The sequence below is a fragment of the Vombatus ursinus genome, unplaced genomic scaffold, assembly GCF_900497805.2.
Source record: "Vombatus ursinus unplaced genomic scaffold, bare-nosed wombat genome assembly UNPS02014802.1, whole genome shotgun sequence".
In the NCBI taxonomy this organism is placed as follows: Eukaryota; Metazoa; Chordata; class Mammalia; order Diprotodontia; family Vombatidae; genus Vombatus; species Vombatus ursinus.
This window is the reverse complement of record NW_020954580.1, coordinates 26,311,733-26,331,092: the sequence shown is the minus strand read 5'-3', so window position 1 is coordinate 26,331,092 and position 19,360 is coordinate 26,311,733. Positions and strand designations below refer to the sequence as shown.

The following is a 19,360-nucleotide window of genomic DNA, read 5'->3' as shown; positions in this document are numbered from 1 at the left end:
CATTGGCTAGATTTTAAGAATCTGAGCACCTCAGTAGAGACAAGATGGATCTTATATACTGAAAGATTGTAGGAGGGATCTAGGAGTGGCCAAGTAGTTTCAGGTGATTGGAGGAGGGCTCTTGGAGAAGGGATCTAGGGAAGATCTTGATGGGAGTGGCTAGTTGGCTGGGGTGACTGGAGGAGGGGTCTAGGGAGGATCTTGATGGGAATGATTGGGAGGCAGAATGGGGTCAAGATAGGATCAAGGGTGGGAAGTAGCCGGGTAAATCCAGGTAACAGATAACCGAGGGCTAGGGTAAGTTAAGGGTAACAGATAATTGGGAGATTGGGTTTAGGACAATGAAAGGCCAGTTGATAGGATTATAGCCTCAGGCAAACTCTAGAGACTGCTTTGATCACATGGGAAAATTCAAGGAAAGTTCAGGGTGGGGGTTTCCAGAGCTTGTACCTCTGTCGGGTAGAGTGGTAGGCCTGGAGCCAAGAAGACCTGAGTTCAGATCTGGCCTCAGACACTAGCTGTATCACTTTACCCTGTTTGCCTCAGTTTCCTCATCTGTAAAATGAGCTGAAGAAGGAAATAGCAAACCATTCCAGTATCTTTGCCAAGAAAACCCTAAATAGGGTCACGAAGAGTCAGACGGACCGAACAACAATAAAGTTAAGCAACTTGCCCAGGGTCACACAGGTAGTGCATGTCAGGTCATGATTTGAACCTAGGTCTTCTGTCTCCAAGACCTGCTCTCTATCCACACTGATCTTACTTTACTAGATAATATTCAGGGAGAGATACTACAAAAGAAATGCCAGACAAGAGATTATCCAATGACTGTTTAACATGATAAGCTCATACTGTTAATACTGGAGGCATTTCAAACTTAACATCTCTGTTCCTCTAAACCCCACCATCCCTTTCTCAAACTCCCCTATTTCTGTTAAAGGTGCCATCATTCTTCTGGTCACTCTGGTTACAACCTCTGAGAGATTCTTATCTCTTCCTCTTCCTCTTTCTTACTGCCCCATCTTCCCATTTCTTATCAGTTTTGCCAGACGTTGAGTCTGTCTCTGTGATTCCCAGAGATTCCACCCTAGTTCGGCACCTAGTCAACTCTTCCCTGGACCAGGGACGTCTTCCTCTATGCATTGGCAAAGGTGGTCTTCCAGATCTAGAAATACACTCACTCCCTCCCACCACTTAGAATCTTTCATCTTCCCTTGCTACCTTTCCTAATCCGCTTGGTTAATGTTTTCTTCTTCTTGAAATTATGCTTTGTATTACTTTGTTTTTATTTATCTGCATAGGTAAGCAAAAACTGTATGGCCTCAGTACAACATAAACTTCTTGAGGACAGGGACTGTTTTGCTTTTGTCTTTGCTCCGAGCTTTAGCATAGTGCCTTTATGGGGTAGGTACTTAATAAATATTTGTTGAGTTGAATTGAATTTTTTTTTCATACAAGGAAAAATGCAACCACATTTATTTCTACTGAAGATGTGGGACCCAGCTCTCTTCCCCATAATGGTCACTCTCTCAATTCTCACCCTACGTCCCCTGGACTTCTTTATGAGAGAACCTTGTAGAATCATGCTAGAAAGTTCTCAAGTCTGTTGTAAATTTTCAAGTCTGTTGTAGTATTATTAATTAAATGAGAAGTGGTAGTAATTAGATGACAACTAGAGGACCTCAGGGCTAGTGAAAAAATGAAAATTTTATACCCATTTAAATGACCTAGGCTGCATATCTTTCTCCCTTTTGTTGGAGGTACAATCTTCCTAGACCATAGAACTCTTGAATTTGATTCTGAATGAGGTTTAGTCATGGAAATTGGTAGCACTTCCTGTGGAAAAGTCCACTAGCCTTAGGGTGTTCTGGGAATTTATCTAGTCCTAGGGAAGGAAAAAAGTTATTTTGGGAATTTGCATCCTCTTCCCAGCTAATTAAAACTGTGGAAGAGTAAGTGCCTTCCTGCAAACTGGTGTTCCTTAGACACAGTGATGCAGATACATTTAGAGGTGAGGGGGGCATTTAGTTGTGGGTTTGCTCATGATGACAGCAACAGATAATAAAATGAAATCTTCTATGGTTCTTAACACCTTTGTGTAGACAGTAATATGAAAATATGATTCCCTCATTGCTTGGGTCTTTGTTTCTATTGGCACCCTTCTGAAGGGCCAGGGTTTCTACCCAGATGAAAATACTTTTCCGACATCATCTCGTAGGAGATGAGAAGTTAATCAGTGACTTAAGATCTTAGGCCACGCACCGCAATCAGTTACCTTTAAAAAATGTGGCATCTCAGAAAATATTAATGGTATAAACTTTGGTTTTAGTATTAACCCTGACATGTTAAACAGTCATTGAATAATCTCTTGTTTGGCTCTCCTGTAGTATCTCTTTGAGTCTTATTTAATCAAATAAGATCAAGGTGGATATGATGCAGTTTAGGGGTTCGGGGTGCTGGGGTGCTGGGACCCCAAAATCACAACATGCAGATCCTGCCCGAAAGAATTCCACCCAAACCTTCTTTCAGCCAAAGACAAGGTTTATTAGAACATCCATCATATTGAAGAGGGTGGGGGTTTTGGGGTGCTACTAGATGCACAGAGGCACCCCAAGATCATGGGAAAAAGCCCAGATCGCGGTACGGATCTGCCTGAATGAATTCAACTCAGATCTTCTTCCAGCCAGAGAAAAAGTTTATTAAAGATAAGCATATAGGCCAGACTCCAAAGGAACCCAAACACCAGTGATCTAAATGGGATTTAAGGAGGTCAGGTGACCCTTGTAAGGGCAAGCAGCATGAGGCAGTTAGAAAGCTCAGAGCCTGAGTCGGTGCTGGGGTGGATAGGCCACGGGCATGAGGGGTCTCAGCTTCTAGGCTTGAGAACAGCTCAGCGTCAGAATGGGGGAAAGATGGGTCTTAAGTACAGACTGGGGGAGGGGCCATGCAGTTTGGAGTGAGGGGAGGAGGGGTCTAAGGAGTGGGCAAGCATTTAGGGGTGAGGGGAGGAGGGGTCTAGGGAGATCTGGATGGGGGTGGCCAGCAAGCTGGGGTGAACAGAACGCTGACGTCTAGCTAGGATTAAGGGTGCGAATGGCCAGGAAGGCAAAACAATTCGGAAGCCAGTTGATGGGGGAGGTGGACTGTTTGGAAAAGGGTCCAGGTGAGAATTTCCCTTTGGAATGTCTGAGTGATGTGAACAGACTATGAGAATAGATAATGAAGGGAACTGGAAGGGGAAGTTTGCTTTTAAAGGGAAGTAAGGCAGTTTCTAAAACTTTAAGGCTTTCCTGGGATCGGTAACAAACTAAGCCGCCAGGTTCTTTTCAGGGGCCGGGGAGGAAAGATGTCAAAGAGAGATAAGTGAGTCTAAAAGTTTTAAGGTTTTTCTGGGAATTGTAGGTAAACCTCTTCAATATTGGGCAGACTCTTAAGGAGTCTGAACATGGGTAAGCAGTGTCTGGATTATAAGAATCTAAGCCTTGGCTAGATTATAAGAATCTGAGCTGTGGCTAGATTTTAAGAATCTCAGCAGTGACTAGATTATAAGAATCTAAGCATTTTAATGTAGACAAGATGGACCTTATGTACAGAAAAACTATGGGAGGGATCTAGGATGGCCAAGTAGTCTATGAGGTAATAGAATTCTAGAGACCTGGACCACATGGCCAAGGGAGAATGGAGAAGTGGCCTGGGGCCATAGGGAGGTCCACAATGAAAGATGAGTTAATGGGATTATAGCCTCAGGGAAACGCCAGAGATTTGGCCACGTGGGAAAGTCCAGGGTTTTTCCTTTCTGGGGCCCAGATCCCAACCCCATCAGATAGAGGAGTCAGGAAGACTGAGGTTCAAATGGTGACCCTGACATGTACCACCTGTGTGCCCTTACTTAACTACTGTGGGTGTAAAAAAATTTCTTGTGGTTTCATTGGTGCAAGTAATCCCCACCTGTGCAGATCAGCACCTGCTCTGCATGCATAGTCTTAAAGAATTATCTGGGACACTGAGAGGCAAAGTTACCTGCCAAGGGTCAAATAGCCAGTATGTTGTTGTTTTTCAGTGATTCAATTGTGTCTGACTCTGGTGACCCCATGGACCTTTTGTCCACGTGGTTTTCTTGGCAAAGACACTGGAGTGGTTTGTCATTTCCTTTTCCAGTGTGCCCCCATTTTACAGGTGAGAAACTGAGGCAAATAGGGGTTCAGTGACTTGTACAGGGCCACACAGTTAGTAAGTGCCCGAGGCTGAATTTGAACTCAGATCTTCCTGACTCCAAGCCCAGTGCCCAGACTCAGATCCAAGTCTTCCTGACCAGAGAGACCAGTTCTTTATCCAGTACACATTGCCTCTCAACATTTTTGTTGAATGAATTTAACAAACATTTGCAAACATAAACACTTCAGTATACAAAGAACAGAAAAGAGGCTTGTATGCGAAACTGTGAACTTGGTTTACATTGTTTTCTAAAGTGTATGTTAAATAAGTATCATTTAAACTTTCATTGTCCCAAACAACTCCCTAAAATTAAATTATATAGGAATTGTATCAGTTGAAGAAATTCTCTCCACATCAATGAAATCACAGGTCCACACAAAAATCCCCTAAAATCTAGTGATTAGTAAAATTCAAGATAATTCTTCGAGTAAAGTACTGCTAGAGAATTAATGCCCAGTGTTGATTTTGATTTTGTTGTTACTACAGGTTCATATACTGTTAATGGATCTGGGAAGGAAGGAAACAGGCATTTATTAAGTGCCTACTGTATGCCATACAATGTGCTAAGGGCTTTACAAATATTAGCTCACTTGATTCTCACAACAACCCTGTGAGGTAGGTGCTATCATGTTATCCATTTTACTGTTGAGGAAACTGAGGCAGAAGTTAATTGACTTGCTCAGGGTCAGACAGTTAGGAAGTGTCCGAGGTCCAATTTAAACTCAGGTTTTTTTTTACTCCAGGCCGTCATCCATCTAGGTGGATCTCCTGTAGAGCTGTGAAGGACCTTGGAGGTCATCTAGTTTAACCTATTATAGATAAAGAACCTGAGGCCCAGAGAGGAAATTACTTATCTCAGAAGGTCACAGAAAGAGTAGCAGGGGGAGATTTTTAAGCCCTCAGATTAGATTCGTTACTTTCCCACTGCTTTGAGGGTAATGGAAAGGGCACCTCCCCCCCTCCAAAAAATGGAGTTTTAGAGCGACTAAGAAACAGGCCTGTAGAAGTTCTTTGAAAAATGTCAGTAGAGATAATGAGAAAAATTATTTTTTTTCCTCTTTTTATTGTGGCATTTCATTGTAAACCTCTAAATCATGGAACATCATACAGAATGGTTTTCAAGTTCGGTATTTCTGTACCTTTTACCCTATTGGGTTGTTACCAAATGAACTTGGTAAACATCTTGAAACAGGAAATAGCTAGTAGGAACTAGCTAGCTATTGATTCTTCTCTTTGTAATAATTCCAATGTGAAAAGTAACTTGTTAGATTAAAAAAGACCCTGGATGTGACTGGGAACTGTCATTCAGAGAGAATATTGATTTCAAGGAGAGCTCCTGCAGAGAAATATGTACTTGGAGAATTTTCATCTTTCTGTGAAATGAAAGCAGTTATCTAGAGCTATCAAAAATGTCTGAAGTAAATTAGAAACCCATTTTTAACCATAATCATAACTGAGGGAAGGTCATCTACACCTTAACTGATTTGTCTTTCTTTGTTTCTAGACATAAGCTTCTCTTCACCGTTATACATATGCCTAAGTATATATGTGAAGGGGTGGGGCTGATGAAGATACAATTCATATACAATTCATATATAATCATGTGATTTTCCCTAAGGGATAGGTGAGATCTTGTTACCACTTAATAAACCACTTAATAAACTCCAGTAGCTTCCTCTTACCTATAGGGTAGTATGCAAGCTCCTCTGTTTGATATTTAGGACCAATCTGTTTAACATTACCATGCATTGTTCCCCTTTGGACACTCCAAAATTCAGCCAAACTGACCTTCTTACTATTCCTTATACACGTCTCTCAACTTTCCATCTCTGTGCCTTTCCACAGGCAGTCCCCCATATCTGGAATGCGCAACCTCTTCACGCCTGCTTCTCAGAGTCCTATGTGTGCGTCACATCTCAGGTCAAGCATCCCCTTCTATGTGAAGCCATTCCTGATTCCTCCAGGTGCTATTAACTTTCTCCTGGTCCCCTCCAAAAATGATCTTATATTTATGTATTTATTTTGTGTATACTTACATGTGTACATGATGTCCCCTTGGTACAATATAAGCTCCTTGAGGTCAGACTCTGTTTCATCTTTGTCTTTGTATCCCAGTTCCTAGTAAGTAGTTGCTTAATAAATACTTATTGATTAATCGGCATATGACGAACTTGACAAGTGACATTTTAGAGAGGTCATGTAGAAGTTGCTGTAATATCAACCAACAGGAAACAGGAGGGAACAGATTCAATGTGGTTTTGTCTATGTGTGTGCAGAAACTAAACTGTAGTTTGGCACTGGAGTTTATTGAAGTGACGATGGGCCACAGGAGTAGAGAGGGCATATGTGTATCATGACATTCCCCAGCTGTCCATCCTCTCGATGAGGGGTTCCTTTTGACTTTCCATGGTGGCACGGTGGAAAGAACACTGGACTGGGAGTCAGAGGGCCAGGGAACAATTCTTTTTCTTCCATTAGTGTTAACTGCAGGACCTCTGAGAAGTCTCTGTCTCATTTGTAAAATGAGTTTCCTTAGTTGCCTCATTTGTAAAATGAAGAGGCCGGGTTAGATGACATCTGTTGTCTCTTCCATTTCTGAATTCCATAAGTTTCTGATTTGTGATCACTGATTCTGAGTCGGGCGGTGGATTTCCAGGTACTGAGAGGAAGTTCCTTTTGCCTGTGGCTGTTGCTAGCTTTGTTGTCTTCTTAGGTAGACTCACCAGTAACCATGGAGAAGTGGACAAAAGAGTGGCAGCTGAAAGACAATGCAAGCCTGAATTATATAGCTGAGAACTACATTTGTTTTACTTTCTTTCCTTTTTTTTTTGGCAAGGTAGTTGGGGTTAAGTGACTTGCCCAGGGTCACATCTAGTAAGTGTCGAGTGTCTGAGGCTGGATTTGAACTGAGGTCCTCCTTACTCCAGAGCTGGTGCTTTATCCACTGCACCACCTACTTGCCCCTTTTAAAACTGAAAAAAACATTTAAAAATTTTTTTTTAGTTTCATTTTTAAAAATAGATTTTATTGATGTCTTTTTAACATCCCAAGCATATCTGGAAATGAGACCATTTCCCTCCTTCCACTCCACCTCCAGTTAAAGAAAAACACCAGCAAAAGCACCTGATGCAGTGACTGATCTGACAATGTATACAACATTCTGCCCTGATAGCCCCTTACTTTTCTACGGAGGGGAGGAAGGTATGTTTTAGTATCTGTTCCCACGGACCTTTATTGTACCATTGACAGTTTGGGGACCCCTACCTTTGGTTCTTTTCAAACTTCTCTCAAATGAAAGAAAATGTGAAGTGCTTAGGGAAAATAAACTCAGTCTTGTGAGAAGTTGTAACTGTGAAATATCTTATTTGTGTGTCTGTAGGAAACAGCCCTATTAATCATTGATGTGCTTTGGTCAGTTGAAAAGGGGAGAAAACATAGACCAGAAGAATGTCTGCTCCTAGCTGGAAACCATTTGTCTATGGAGGTTTGGCCTCTATCACTGCAGAATGTGGTAAGGAAAACAAGTCAATAGGGGATGTTTTAATTGTGTTATTTTGCCTGTTCCACGTAGTCGTGCCACGTAATAGCACCACGTAGTAAGTAGCTCCACATAGTGGTGTTTAATCTTAAACCAACAAATACTGTTTGAATGTAAACAGATCTCAAGTGCAAAGCATTGGGTCATGGGACATTAACTTCAGAGTTCAAAATGTTCAATATTTGGTAAATTTTTTTTTTAAACAAAACAAGCCATTTTGGCTGTTTATTAGTAGCTGTGGTTCAAGGTTCACTGGGTGAAGTGTTAAATCTGTGGGCTGAAGGAAATTTTGGGGTCATTTGTTTGTACTTTTTTCATTCATCTCCCTTTATCTGTCTTACCTTTTCTCCCTCCAGTGCTACAGGTAACTCACAGTTTATAGGTTTACACAGAAAGAAACTCTAATTGGCTGGCGTCACTCTAATGACTCTTGAGCATGTAGGATATACATCACTGTATCTGTAATTACTTAATTGGCTCCTGATTATCCACAGATTCTTGATAAGTTGTCCATATTCATCCTTTGAACCCTAGCTTTTCTTCTAAATTTTAAAATATATAATCTTTAATATTAACATCAAATATCTATATTGTGGTATATGATGTAAAATGTTGGTCTAAGCCTACTTCCTGCCAAATTGCTTTCCCGTTTTCCAAGCAGTTTTTTTAAAATCAAATAACTTTCATAAGTAATTTATACTTTCTTATTTATTGAACACTAGGTTATTGAGTTCCATCATGTCCGATTTTCCCATGTCTACTGTATTCCGTTCTTTTGAACCTAAGCACACTTCTTTTGCCCAGTAGAATTTCTAGTCTGCCTTTTCTGTTGATTTAGGGCAAAGTCAGATAAAGCCCCTTGTGGGTGGTGATGGAATAGAAGATGCATCGTATGGAGAAAGAATTGTGTAGTTTCCTTGTTGAGTGTAGGTGGAAGCAGGAACGGGATGGTTGCTGATTAACCATGTATGTTCTCTGTGTTGATCCCTACTTCCAATGTCTTAATTCAGCAAGAAGGATGGTCTATCAGAACTTGGAAAGGAAAATGATAATTTTGAGCCAGCATGGGTTCAGCCAAAAAAAAAAAAAAGCCATAACAGGTGATCCTTACTGCTTTTTGAGGAGAATGACTAGAGTAGACTGTGGCAGCTAGGTGGTGCAGTTGATAGCATGGTGGGCCTGGTGTCAGGAAAACTCCTTTTCCTGAGTTCACATGTGACCTTCACATACTTACTAGCCATGTGATCCTGGGCAAGTCACTTAACCCTGTTTGCCTTAGTTTCCTCATCTGTAAAATGAGCTGGAGAAGGGAATGGCAAACCGCTCCAGTATCTTGGCCAAGAAAACCCCAAATAGGGTCACGAAAAGTTGGACATAACTGAAATGACCATAACAAAAACAGACTGTGGATCATGATCATAGAATCCCAAAGTGAGAGCCGAAAGGAATCTCAAAATTCATCTAGTTCAACTCTATTGTTTTACAAGATAAAAAAACTGAGGCCTAAGGAGGCAAGTGAAGGAAGCAGGGTCCCACCAACAAGCATCAGAAGCTGAATTTGAACCTAGGTCTTCTGATGCCAGAGCAAGTGCCCTGTCCACTGCACCAAGCTGCCTCTTGTTGGAGGAGGAGATTGGATAATGTAAGCTCCTTGAGGGCACGGTGCCTTGCATATAGTACGTGCTTAATAAATATTAGTTGAATTGGCTTGTATAGCAGGATTTTAGAATTTTGACAGTTTCTCATGTTAAGTTTATGGGCACAATGAATATTTGTGGTTTTGATGATAATGCAGGTTCCATGAATTTGGATCTGACTGAATAATCAAACAGACCCAAAAGGGAAGGATTCATGAACTTACGTTAGTCTAGATGAAGGACTCCACAAGAGTGCCACATGCCCTGTCTGTTTGGTTCAACATTTTAATTAATGAGTTGGATGAAGACATAGATTTCATGCTGGTCAGATGTCGAACAGAGAAATTTGGGAGTAACGGTTAATATGTTTTATAACCCACTTGGGATCCCAAAGGATCTTGTCAGGCAGGTTGTAACAATGAACTGAATTTAATAAGGCTAAATATAAAGTTCTCCATTTGAGTTCAAAAGTCAACTGCCCAAAATGTAGGTTAAGTGTGATGTGAGTAGACAATGGTGCGTATGTATGTATGTACATACATACTGTGTGTGTGTGTATGTGTGTGTGTGTTGGAGGCAGGTGTGGCAAGGAATGAAGGATTTTTTGGTCCCAGTCTCTTAGTTCTGCTCTCTGGGTCCATGTAAAATAGTTCTACCCCTTTATCATCCCATCCCTCTCTTCTCTTCACTGTCATTAGTCTTATTATATTCCTCTTCCTTCCAAACCATGTATTATACTGCTATCAGACTAACTTTCCTTATGCATAAATCTAGTCTAATCGCTACTCTGCTCAGAAAACCTCCATGGTTCTTATTGCCCTTTGAATATAGTTCAAACTGACTTCTGTGGTTCACTGCAAATCTAAGATTTGTATGATATGCAAAGCCCCTCACAATCCAACGCCACCCTTCCCCTCCAAACTTATCTCAGATTTACCTGTAGTGCATTCTATGCTTTACTTAAACTGGCTGACACTTTTGTCTCTTGAATGCATATAATGCTTTTCCACATCTGGCTTTTGTAGTCTATAACAAGAATAATCTCTTTCTCTCAGTCTTTGCCTGTTGAATGTTACTTATCCTTTGAAGTCTAACTTAAATGCCCTTTCTTTGATGAAGCCTCCTCTGATCATCCCCTGTTAACTAATTGCCATCCTCTTTGGGCTTTATTCTGTACTCTTTCAGCACCTCTTTTAATGCACTTATCATATAATAGTATATGTTTTAGATATTTTTGTGTATGTCTTATGCCCCTACTAGACCATAAGCTGCTTGAGGGCAAGGACCATTCTATCTAAATTTTATATTTTCTCAAGCACCTATCTCATTCATCTTTACATGGTAGGTACTTTATATATGTCTTGAAATGAAATGAGTAGTGGGTTACCTATCACTAGAGATCTTTATTAAGAAATTGGTCTAGGTGAGGGGGGAGAAGGGAGAGAATTTGGAACTCAGTTTTAAAAATGAATATTAAAAATTGTTTTTACATGTAACTGGGGAAAAAATAAAATACTAAATAAAGAAATTTATTTTTTAAAAATTGAATGAGTACATATAGCAGGGTTCTTAACCTTAGGTTTGTGAATTGGTTTTTAAAATATTTTGATAAGTGTATTTCAATATAATTTCCTTTGTAATCCTATGTATTTCATTTTTGTGCACTTAAAAATATTCTGGAAAGAGGTCCATAGGCTTCACCAGACTACCAAAGTGGTCCATGACACGAACAAGCCCTTGACTTACAGGGATGGTGTAGAAGGATTCTGACCCAACTTTGATTTGGACTAGATAACCTTTGAGATTCTTTGATCTTCTTTCTCTATAAAAACTTTGCAATATGTATTTCATTATATGTATTTTTCAGTTGTATGCATTCAGTCTTCCTATTTAGACTGCACACACCTAAAAGCCAAGCTTTGTATCTACAATTGCCTTCCTAACTCAGTTACTCAATAAACAAATCCATGGTCAGCTAAGTACTAGTCTCTTCTAAGTGAATAGTGTTAAACCTTTTTGGTGTATAGGAAGTTAGAGTATTTTTTTTTTCAGAAAATGAACATTTTATCTGATTTCCATTAACATTAATTTAAGTATTACTTTCTGGGTATTAATTTGTTTCTTTAGACACAGAAATATTAAGGTCTCATTGCTATTCTTTTTGGGGTTACTTAGCTTGTACAAAAAATTCAGTGAGGAAACATCAGTATTTTGGACGTGTGTGTGTGTGCGCGCGCTCGCGTGCGCTCATATATGTGTAAAATATGCTTTCATATATTTGTATGCATAAATATGTGTTTTCATATATACATATATATGTGCAGCACTGATAAATTTCTTGCATTATTTTATGACTGATTCTGAACACAAGGGAATATGAAAAAATAAATTATCATGTGACTACTATTGTTTAATTCTTATCTTCTTTTTATATAGCCTAGAGTGAAGTTTTTAAAATTAGTTTCTATATTAATTTCTGTATTTTAAATTTTAAGGTACTTTTCCAATTGATTTAACCAAGACACGTCTCCAGATTCAGGGACAGACAAATGATGCCAAATTCAAGGAAATTCGATATCGAGGAATGTTACATGCATTAGTAAGGATATTCAGAGAAGAAGGGCTGAAAGCATTGTATTCTGGGTAAATAAAATTTATTATGCATTTATTTTATTTTTAGTGGTGAGGAAAACCTCTAAAATCAATAGAGTTCTCCATAGAATTGCTTAAAGAGAAAATAAAAGAGATTTTTATGATCTTTGAAAATGTGATAAAAATCAAGATTTTTTTCTTCATAGTTTTAATTTCTATTCATTTATTTTTCTGTTGTCTGCTGCATCACCTAATTGTTCATACTTCAGATACAGATATTCCATTGTTTCAAATTACCTTTACTTACTTATGTTATCCCGAGTTAGTGAGATCTTTCTATAATCTATATATTGTATATTATATATTGTGTAGTATAGTACTATATTTGTTATTTGATTTGTATGGAGGTAGCACTTTCCCTTCTACATCTACCTTGTGTAAAGCCAGAATGCAGCCTTTAATCAGTGATTTTTTTTAGTTCAGGCTATCTCTATTTTTTGTATGTTTTTACCTTTCAAATAGATTTCATTTTAGGAGTATGGCCTATTTAGATCAGTAATTCTAAAACCTTTTGGCCTCAGGACCTTGTTACAGTCTTTAAAATTATTGAGAACCCCAAAGAGCTTTTGTGTATATGGGTTATGTCTATTGATATTTACTGCATTAGAAATAAAAACTGACAGAATTTTAAAATATTTACTAATTTATTTGAAATAATAACAAACCCATTCTATGTTAATATAATTATAATATTTTAATGAATAATAACTATTTTCCAAAACAAAAACAATAGTAAGAAAAATAGCATTGTTTTACATATTTTTGTAAATTTCTTTAATGTCTAACTTAATTGAAGATAATTGGGTTCTCCTGTCTGTTTCTGCATTTAGTCTTTTGTGATATGTTGTTTTGATTGAGGTATGTGAAGAAAATCTAGCTTAACACAATATGCAGTTAGAAAAGGGAGGAGCAATAATTTTGCCTATTAATAGTCAAATAGCATTTTAATATTATTTTGAAAATATCTTTTGGACCCCTGAAAGGGTCTGTGGAACCCCCAGGGATCCACAGATCATACTTTGTGGGAACTGCTACCTTAGATAAATACCGGAGTGATATTTGTCATCCCATCTAATGAAAAATGTTTTCACTATATTAACATGTATAGAGGTAGGGGTACTAGATATAGAATCAGGGGATGTGCGTTAGAATCCAAGCTCTTCAACTTAACTATTGGGTGACTTTGGTATGACTTTATCTTTCTGGGCCTCAGTTTCCTCATCTTTAAAATGAGAGTGTACAATCAGATAATCTCTAATGTTCTTTTTAGCCTTAAATCTACGATCCTGTAAAATGAACCATGAAAATCAATGACCGTATTTCATGATGCTTTGCAGACAGAAACTGAAATCCTTTATAATGAATAATGTTCTGTGATGTATAAAAAGTTCAAGAGACATTGTTTCTAGATAATTAATCATTACCTAGATTAATTACTCAGAAACTGTCTCTCAAATTTTCTGTCCATCACAGTTCTTCATATGTCTAATTCTGGCAGTAGCTGATAGTCAGAATTATGTGTTCACTTATATTTTCACTGATGATGTGAAAGGCTGATTACTGATTTATATTTATTAAGCTAACAAATGACAAAAGTTAAGAAGAGACTATTTTCTTACATTGAGTTGAGATGATTGAGCTTAGGCTTTGAATCAAGAAATTGGTTGATACAATTTTAGTGTGAAAGATAAGCCTATCATAAGAAAAATAATAATAGCTAGTTTTTAGGTAGAGCTTTAAGGTTTGCAAAATGCTACACGTATTTAATCCTCACAACATCCCTGTGAGGTAGGTGCTTTTATCCCCATTTTACAGATGGGGAAACTGAGGCTGAGAGAGGTCAAATGTCTTGCCGCAGTGTCACACAATTAGTAACTATCTGAGGTAGGAAATATACCCAGGTCCTCCTGACTCCCAAGTCTAGTGTTACAGCCTTGATGCTATGCCATCGTATAGGAAAGAGTTGATAACATCTCAAGTTGGAAAAGACCTCAGACGTTTTCTAATGGTGTCCCTCTAAGATAGTTGCCTAATCTATGCATGTGAATCTTCAGGGTAATTTCAGATGATTTTTATGTTTCTTATTGGCATTTTTTCTTTTACATTTCTTTTGTGCATTGGCTGCACCAGGATTGCCCCTGCAATGTTACGGCAGGCTTCTTATGGCACAATAAAGATAGGTGTTTATCAGAGTTTGAAGAGAATGTTTGCCGATCGACCAGAAGGTGAGTGAGAAATGTTTGGGTTTTTTTTAAATTTTTTTCCTAGTGGGCTTGGTTATCCATCTTCTGATTTCATTACAGTTTGGTATCAGATTATCTTCTATTCATTTTTGACATTATCAAAGACAGCTCTGAATAAGTTTAAATACTTTATTTGTAAAAAAGATATTATGATAAACTTTGCTTTGAGAAGAAACATGGCTTAAAGGCTTAAAGGCTAGGCTGGTGAGTCAGGAAGACCAGAATTTATGTCCTTTTCCACTAACTAGCCATGTCACTGTGGGCACGTCATTTAACCTTCCAAGTCCTCTGGGGAAATCGCTAAGACTCTAAATTTCTTCCCTGCATGGCCTGTGTGATCTTGGGCAAGTCACATAATTTCTTTGAGCCTCAGTTCCTCATCTTATAGATGAGGATGTTGGACTAAAGACCTTTTAAGGTCTCTTTCAGCTTTGTATGTATGATCCTGTGATCAAAATGGGGAGAGAATAAACATTGGTGAAGAGCCTACTATGTGCCAGGGCCTGTGCTAAGCTCTTTAGAAATATCTCATTTGGTCCTTCCAACAACCCTGGGAGGTTGGTGCTATTATGCTTTTTTTTTTTTTTTTTTTGCTAGGCAGTGGGGTTAAGTGACTTGCCCAGGGTCACACAGCTAGTGAGTGTTATGTGTCTGAGGCCAGATTTGAACTCAGATCCTCCTGACTTCAGGGCCGGTGCTCTATCCACTGTGCCACCTAGCTGCCCCATCCCCATTTTACAGTTGAGAAAACTGAGGCACACGTTAAGCAACTTGCCCAAGGTCACACAGCTAAGTGTCTGAAGCTGAAATTTGAACTCAGTACTCTCTCTATCTACTGAACCACCTAGCTACCTCAGCGTTTCCATACTGGAATTTCTTTCACACTGAAAAAATAAGAAGTCTCTGCACTACCTCAAGTTGTTTTTCACCTGCAACAATATATGCAGGCATTCAAATATGTGAACAACAAGAGAGAGAGAGAGAGAGAGAGAGAAACAGAGACAGAGAGAGAGAGAGAGACGGAGACAAACACAGACAGAGAGACAGAGAGAGAGAGGGTGTGTATCATTAGCACAAGCAAAACCAGGGCAAGGACGAACAAAAAATTAACAAATAAAAAAACTCCATAGCAGTTAAGCAGAACTATACCAGAAAAAAGGATTGTGGGTAGTTGACTGTACTCAGATTCATTCATTTCTGTTATTTACCAATGGACTGTGGGCTTGCATCTGAACAAGGCCATTCCAGGTTATCTACTGTTAAACAAATACTTTCCCAAGAACTCTTCTTCCAGCTAAAACGCAGCTGGCACTTGAACAGCTTTGTTGAATGGGAAGGGCTTAGGGAATGAGAGGAAAAATCTGCACAGCTATTTCTAGTGATTGTCCTCATTTGTCTGATGATCACTAAGATCCTTCCCAGCTTGGAAATTTTATGATCCTATTAACTGTTTCTTGTTTTCCTGAGGAGCAGGATAGATTAGCAGGCTAACCATGTGTCAAAATTAGGAATTCTGAGTTCAGCCCTATCATCAGAGAGAACATAAGCCCTTCAGGAGCAGTTGACATACTTTTCTGTCTAATTTTCTTCTTTGCATCTCCACTGTCTAACACAGTGCCTGGCACACAGTAGGTGCTAAATAAATGTTTGTGGATTAGTTGACCCTGTGACTTTGTTTTCAGTTCATCTGTAAAATGACAAGGATGTTTGTCACAGCTGCGTTCAATCCAGCAGGCATCAATTGTGTACCTACTGTGTGCTGGGGACTATGCTAGACACTGATGCTACAAACATGAAACAAGAATTTCTGCCCTTAAGGAGTTTATATACTATTGGAGGGAAATACCAGGTACGTAGATGATGAGGATGAGGATGAGGATGGTGGTGGTGGTGGTGATGATGATGATGAAGAAGAAGATGATGATGATGATAAGGTGGATGTATGATTTCATGAGTATAGAGAACTTTAAGATGAGGAAATTCCCCTCTGTCAATGCAGATAAGCACTTTCTCTGCAGCTTAGAATCTTGGTTGCCTAGAGTACTATGTTTGCCTAGAGTTTTCCAATCAGTATGTGTCAGAGATAGAACTTGAACTCAGATCTTCCTAGCTTTGAGGCCAGCTCTTTTTCAACCACCCCATGAAGCCTTTCAATAATAATGAGAGCTGAGATTTATTAGGCATTTTATATACATTGTCAGCTCACTTGAACCACAATCCCATGAGGTAGGTGCCACTCTGACCCTCATTTTACAGATAAGGAAATTAAGATTCAGAGACCTTCATCTTTAATAAGCATGCTCGTTGTGTAAACGGAGTTACGACTCTCCCTGTGAAGAACGTGTTGAAATCAGAGACAAAACAGTGATGTTCTTTTGTTTGCTCGCAGATGAAACTCTCCTGTTAAATGTCATATGTGGGATTCTTTCTGGAGTTATTTCCTCGTCCATTGCCAATCCAACAGATGTTTTGAAAGTAAGTTATTATACAAAACTTTTACATATTTTGTAGGTTCATCTATATTCCTTCCACTTGAGAAAAACTTCCATTGGGTTTTAGCAGGTAAAAGCTACTTTACTAGTGCACATAGTAGGAATAATTCACTTGGAGGTTTAGCTGCCAAAAGGAATCAAAATCAGTAGAGCATCTTCCTTAAAACACAGATCAATTTAGAATTTTAATTTTTATGAAATTTTCTATATATATAAAGGAGCTTCCTAATCAGTCTTCCTGCTTCCATACTATCTCTTTTCCCCTCCATCTTTCACATCCCTTCATGACTAATCTGTATATATAGACGTGGTTACATGGCTCCTCTATTTAAAGCCTTTTTAGGGGTCCCTATTGCCAATTGAGTAAAGTTCAAACTCAAGATTGACATTCAAGGCTCTCCACAGTCTGGCCCCATTGCTGGAGGGTGCCTTTCTACCCATATCTCTTATAATATACCCTATACTTCAGCTCAGCTGGGCTGCTTTCTATACCCCTGTATATGTCCAGGGATTTCCTGGCTCTCTGCCTTTATTCTTGCTGTTTTCTATAGCCTGAGTGCCCTTAGCGTTCTGTATCCTCCTTTAAAGCCCAGCTTAGATGCTGCCTTCTTCCTGAATTCTTCTAGAATCTTCCACACTTAACTTACCTGGTCCTTAATTTTCCTTATCCACTTATAATATTATTTTATATTATAATTATTTGTGTATATGCCACATCATCTTACTAATAAGTTCCATGAGGGGCAAGGACCATATCCTGTGTAAAATTATGTCTTTCCTCTAGCACAATGTTCTGTACCTACCTAGTGGACACTTAATTAAATAATTATTGAACCGAATTAAAAGGGAAAACTTGTATTTTGAGCTTTACTTAAATTAAGGAGAGTAAATTTTATTCCTGCCCAGTTAACTACTCTCATTGAAAACTTCCCTTATTTTATTTTATTCATTAGAAATGGTGTTATTATATGCTTTGCTCAAATCTAGGATGCATATTACTATACTCTTTGAACATCTCTTCTTACTGATAGTTCAGAAAATTTGGGTTCTAGTCCTGGCTTTGCCACAGCCCCCTTTGTGGCAAACCCTAAATCTCTTAGCCATCTCAAAAATTCTGTGATTTTGAAAATCTTGATATTTATAATTATGAGCATTATTTTTCAGTGCATCAGTGGGTCGATAGGCATTTATTTTTTTTTTTTAGGCAATTGGAGTTAAGTGACTTGCCCAGGGTCACCCAACTAGTAAGTGACAAGTGTTTGGTCCAAGGCAGGATTTGAACTCAGGTCCTCCTGACTTCAAGGCCAGTGCTCTATCTACTTCATCACCTAGCTGCCCCAGTCAATAAGCATTTATTAGATGTCTGCTGTATACCAGATATTGTGTTTGGTTCTGGGAATAAAAACACAAAACTGAGATAGCCCCTGTCCTCAAGAAGCATACTTTCTACTGTATGCCTATATTATGTATGGGAAAACTGGGGGTGAATTGTTCTTTCCCCTTTGAAGTTACTTTCATGATTAGAGCCTTTAGAGGTTTCATAGAGGACAGAGTCCTTGTTCGGTTAATTTGCTTCATAAATGCTATTTGGTAATGATCATCTCAGAAAAGATCTGCCATTCAAAAACTGAAGGGATAAGTAAACGTAGATTTGTTCAATTAATTAAAGGATTTTAGCAGTTTTGGAACATAATGACCTGGAGCAATAATGGTATTAGATGTTGAATTTGTTAATCCTGTTTTTAGGGATTAGAAAGTGACCATTCAACAAATTTATATTGGTCACCTGTTCTGTGCAAGACAATGTGCCAGGTATTTACAGGGGATACAACAGAGTAACACATCCTTTGACGTCATGAAATTTCCAGTTTAGTAACTGGGTAAATAAAAGATGCATATATATATAACAGGCCCCTCCCTATACAGTTAAATCCCATAACCACATTGTCAGATCATGATGGTGGCTATAAATAGCAAGTCACAAGTAGTGAAGACTCACTTTCAAGGTCCGGTAATTTAAAAAGGAATCAGAAGCCTACCAGGGGTTATATGAACATGTGATAAAAGGGATACAGAGTACTAGAGAAATTCAGAGAAGGGAGAGCGTGATTCTGCATGGGTCTATCAGAGAGGGCTTCATGGTAGAGATAAAATTGGAGCTGAACCCTGAGGGGGTCAGAATTGAGTAAATGGAAGCAGGAACTGGGAAGGGAATTGCACCCAGATAATAGTAGGAGCCTTAAAAGCTTGAAGGCAGGAAAACATGGGGTGTCTTCAGATAGCAGGAAGCATGACACCAGTGGACTGCTGCGATGCTAGGAAGTTAAGAGAGTGAAAACTTGAGACAGAATGTTGTTTATTAAAAACCATGGCTTCTAAGCCTTTGCCGGGTGCTTTTTAACTTTCAAATAAGGAACATATTTTTTTAGCTCAAGGTAAGTACTGTTCTCCTGGTGAGGTGACTTGAATTTTGACTTTGCCATAGCTTCCCCTTGTTTTGTGTAAGAAGTTTGGGGAAATATCTTAGTGCTTGGGGTTAAGGCCTTTGCTGAAGCTCGAGAGATCTTTTAGAAAGTTAAGATT

At 38.8% G+C, this 19,360-nt stretch overlaps 1 protein-coding gene across 8 annotated transcripts in view; it reads left to right on the top strand.

Moving 5' to 3' along the window:
* The window catches only part of SLC25A30 (solute carrier family 25 member 30), a 98,165-nt gene that overhangs the window by 66,531 nt on the left and 12,274 nt on the right, over window positions 1-19,360 (top strand). For 3 of the 8 annotated variants that reach the window (XM_027873631.1, XM_027873634.1, XM_027873632.1), the window contains exons 2-5: window positions 7,595-7,726; window positions 11,886-12,033; window positions 14,173-14,267; window positions 16,675-16,760. In XM_027873631.1, coding sequence (XP_027729432.1) covers window positions 7,663-7,726; window positions 11,886-12,033; window positions 14,173-14,267; window positions 16,675-16,760 — 393 coding nt within the window. In that variant the 5' untranslated portion in view covers window positions 7,595-7,662. Of the gene's footprint in view, window positions 1-4,790; window positions 4,831-6,060; window positions 6,180-7,323; window positions 7,417-7,594; window positions 7,727-11,885; window positions 12,034-14,172; window positions 14,268-16,674; window positions 16,761-19,360 lie in introns of those variants that run through there. The other 5 variants (XM_027873635.1, XM_027873628.1, XM_027873630.1 and 2 more) reach the window with 4 other exon arrangements.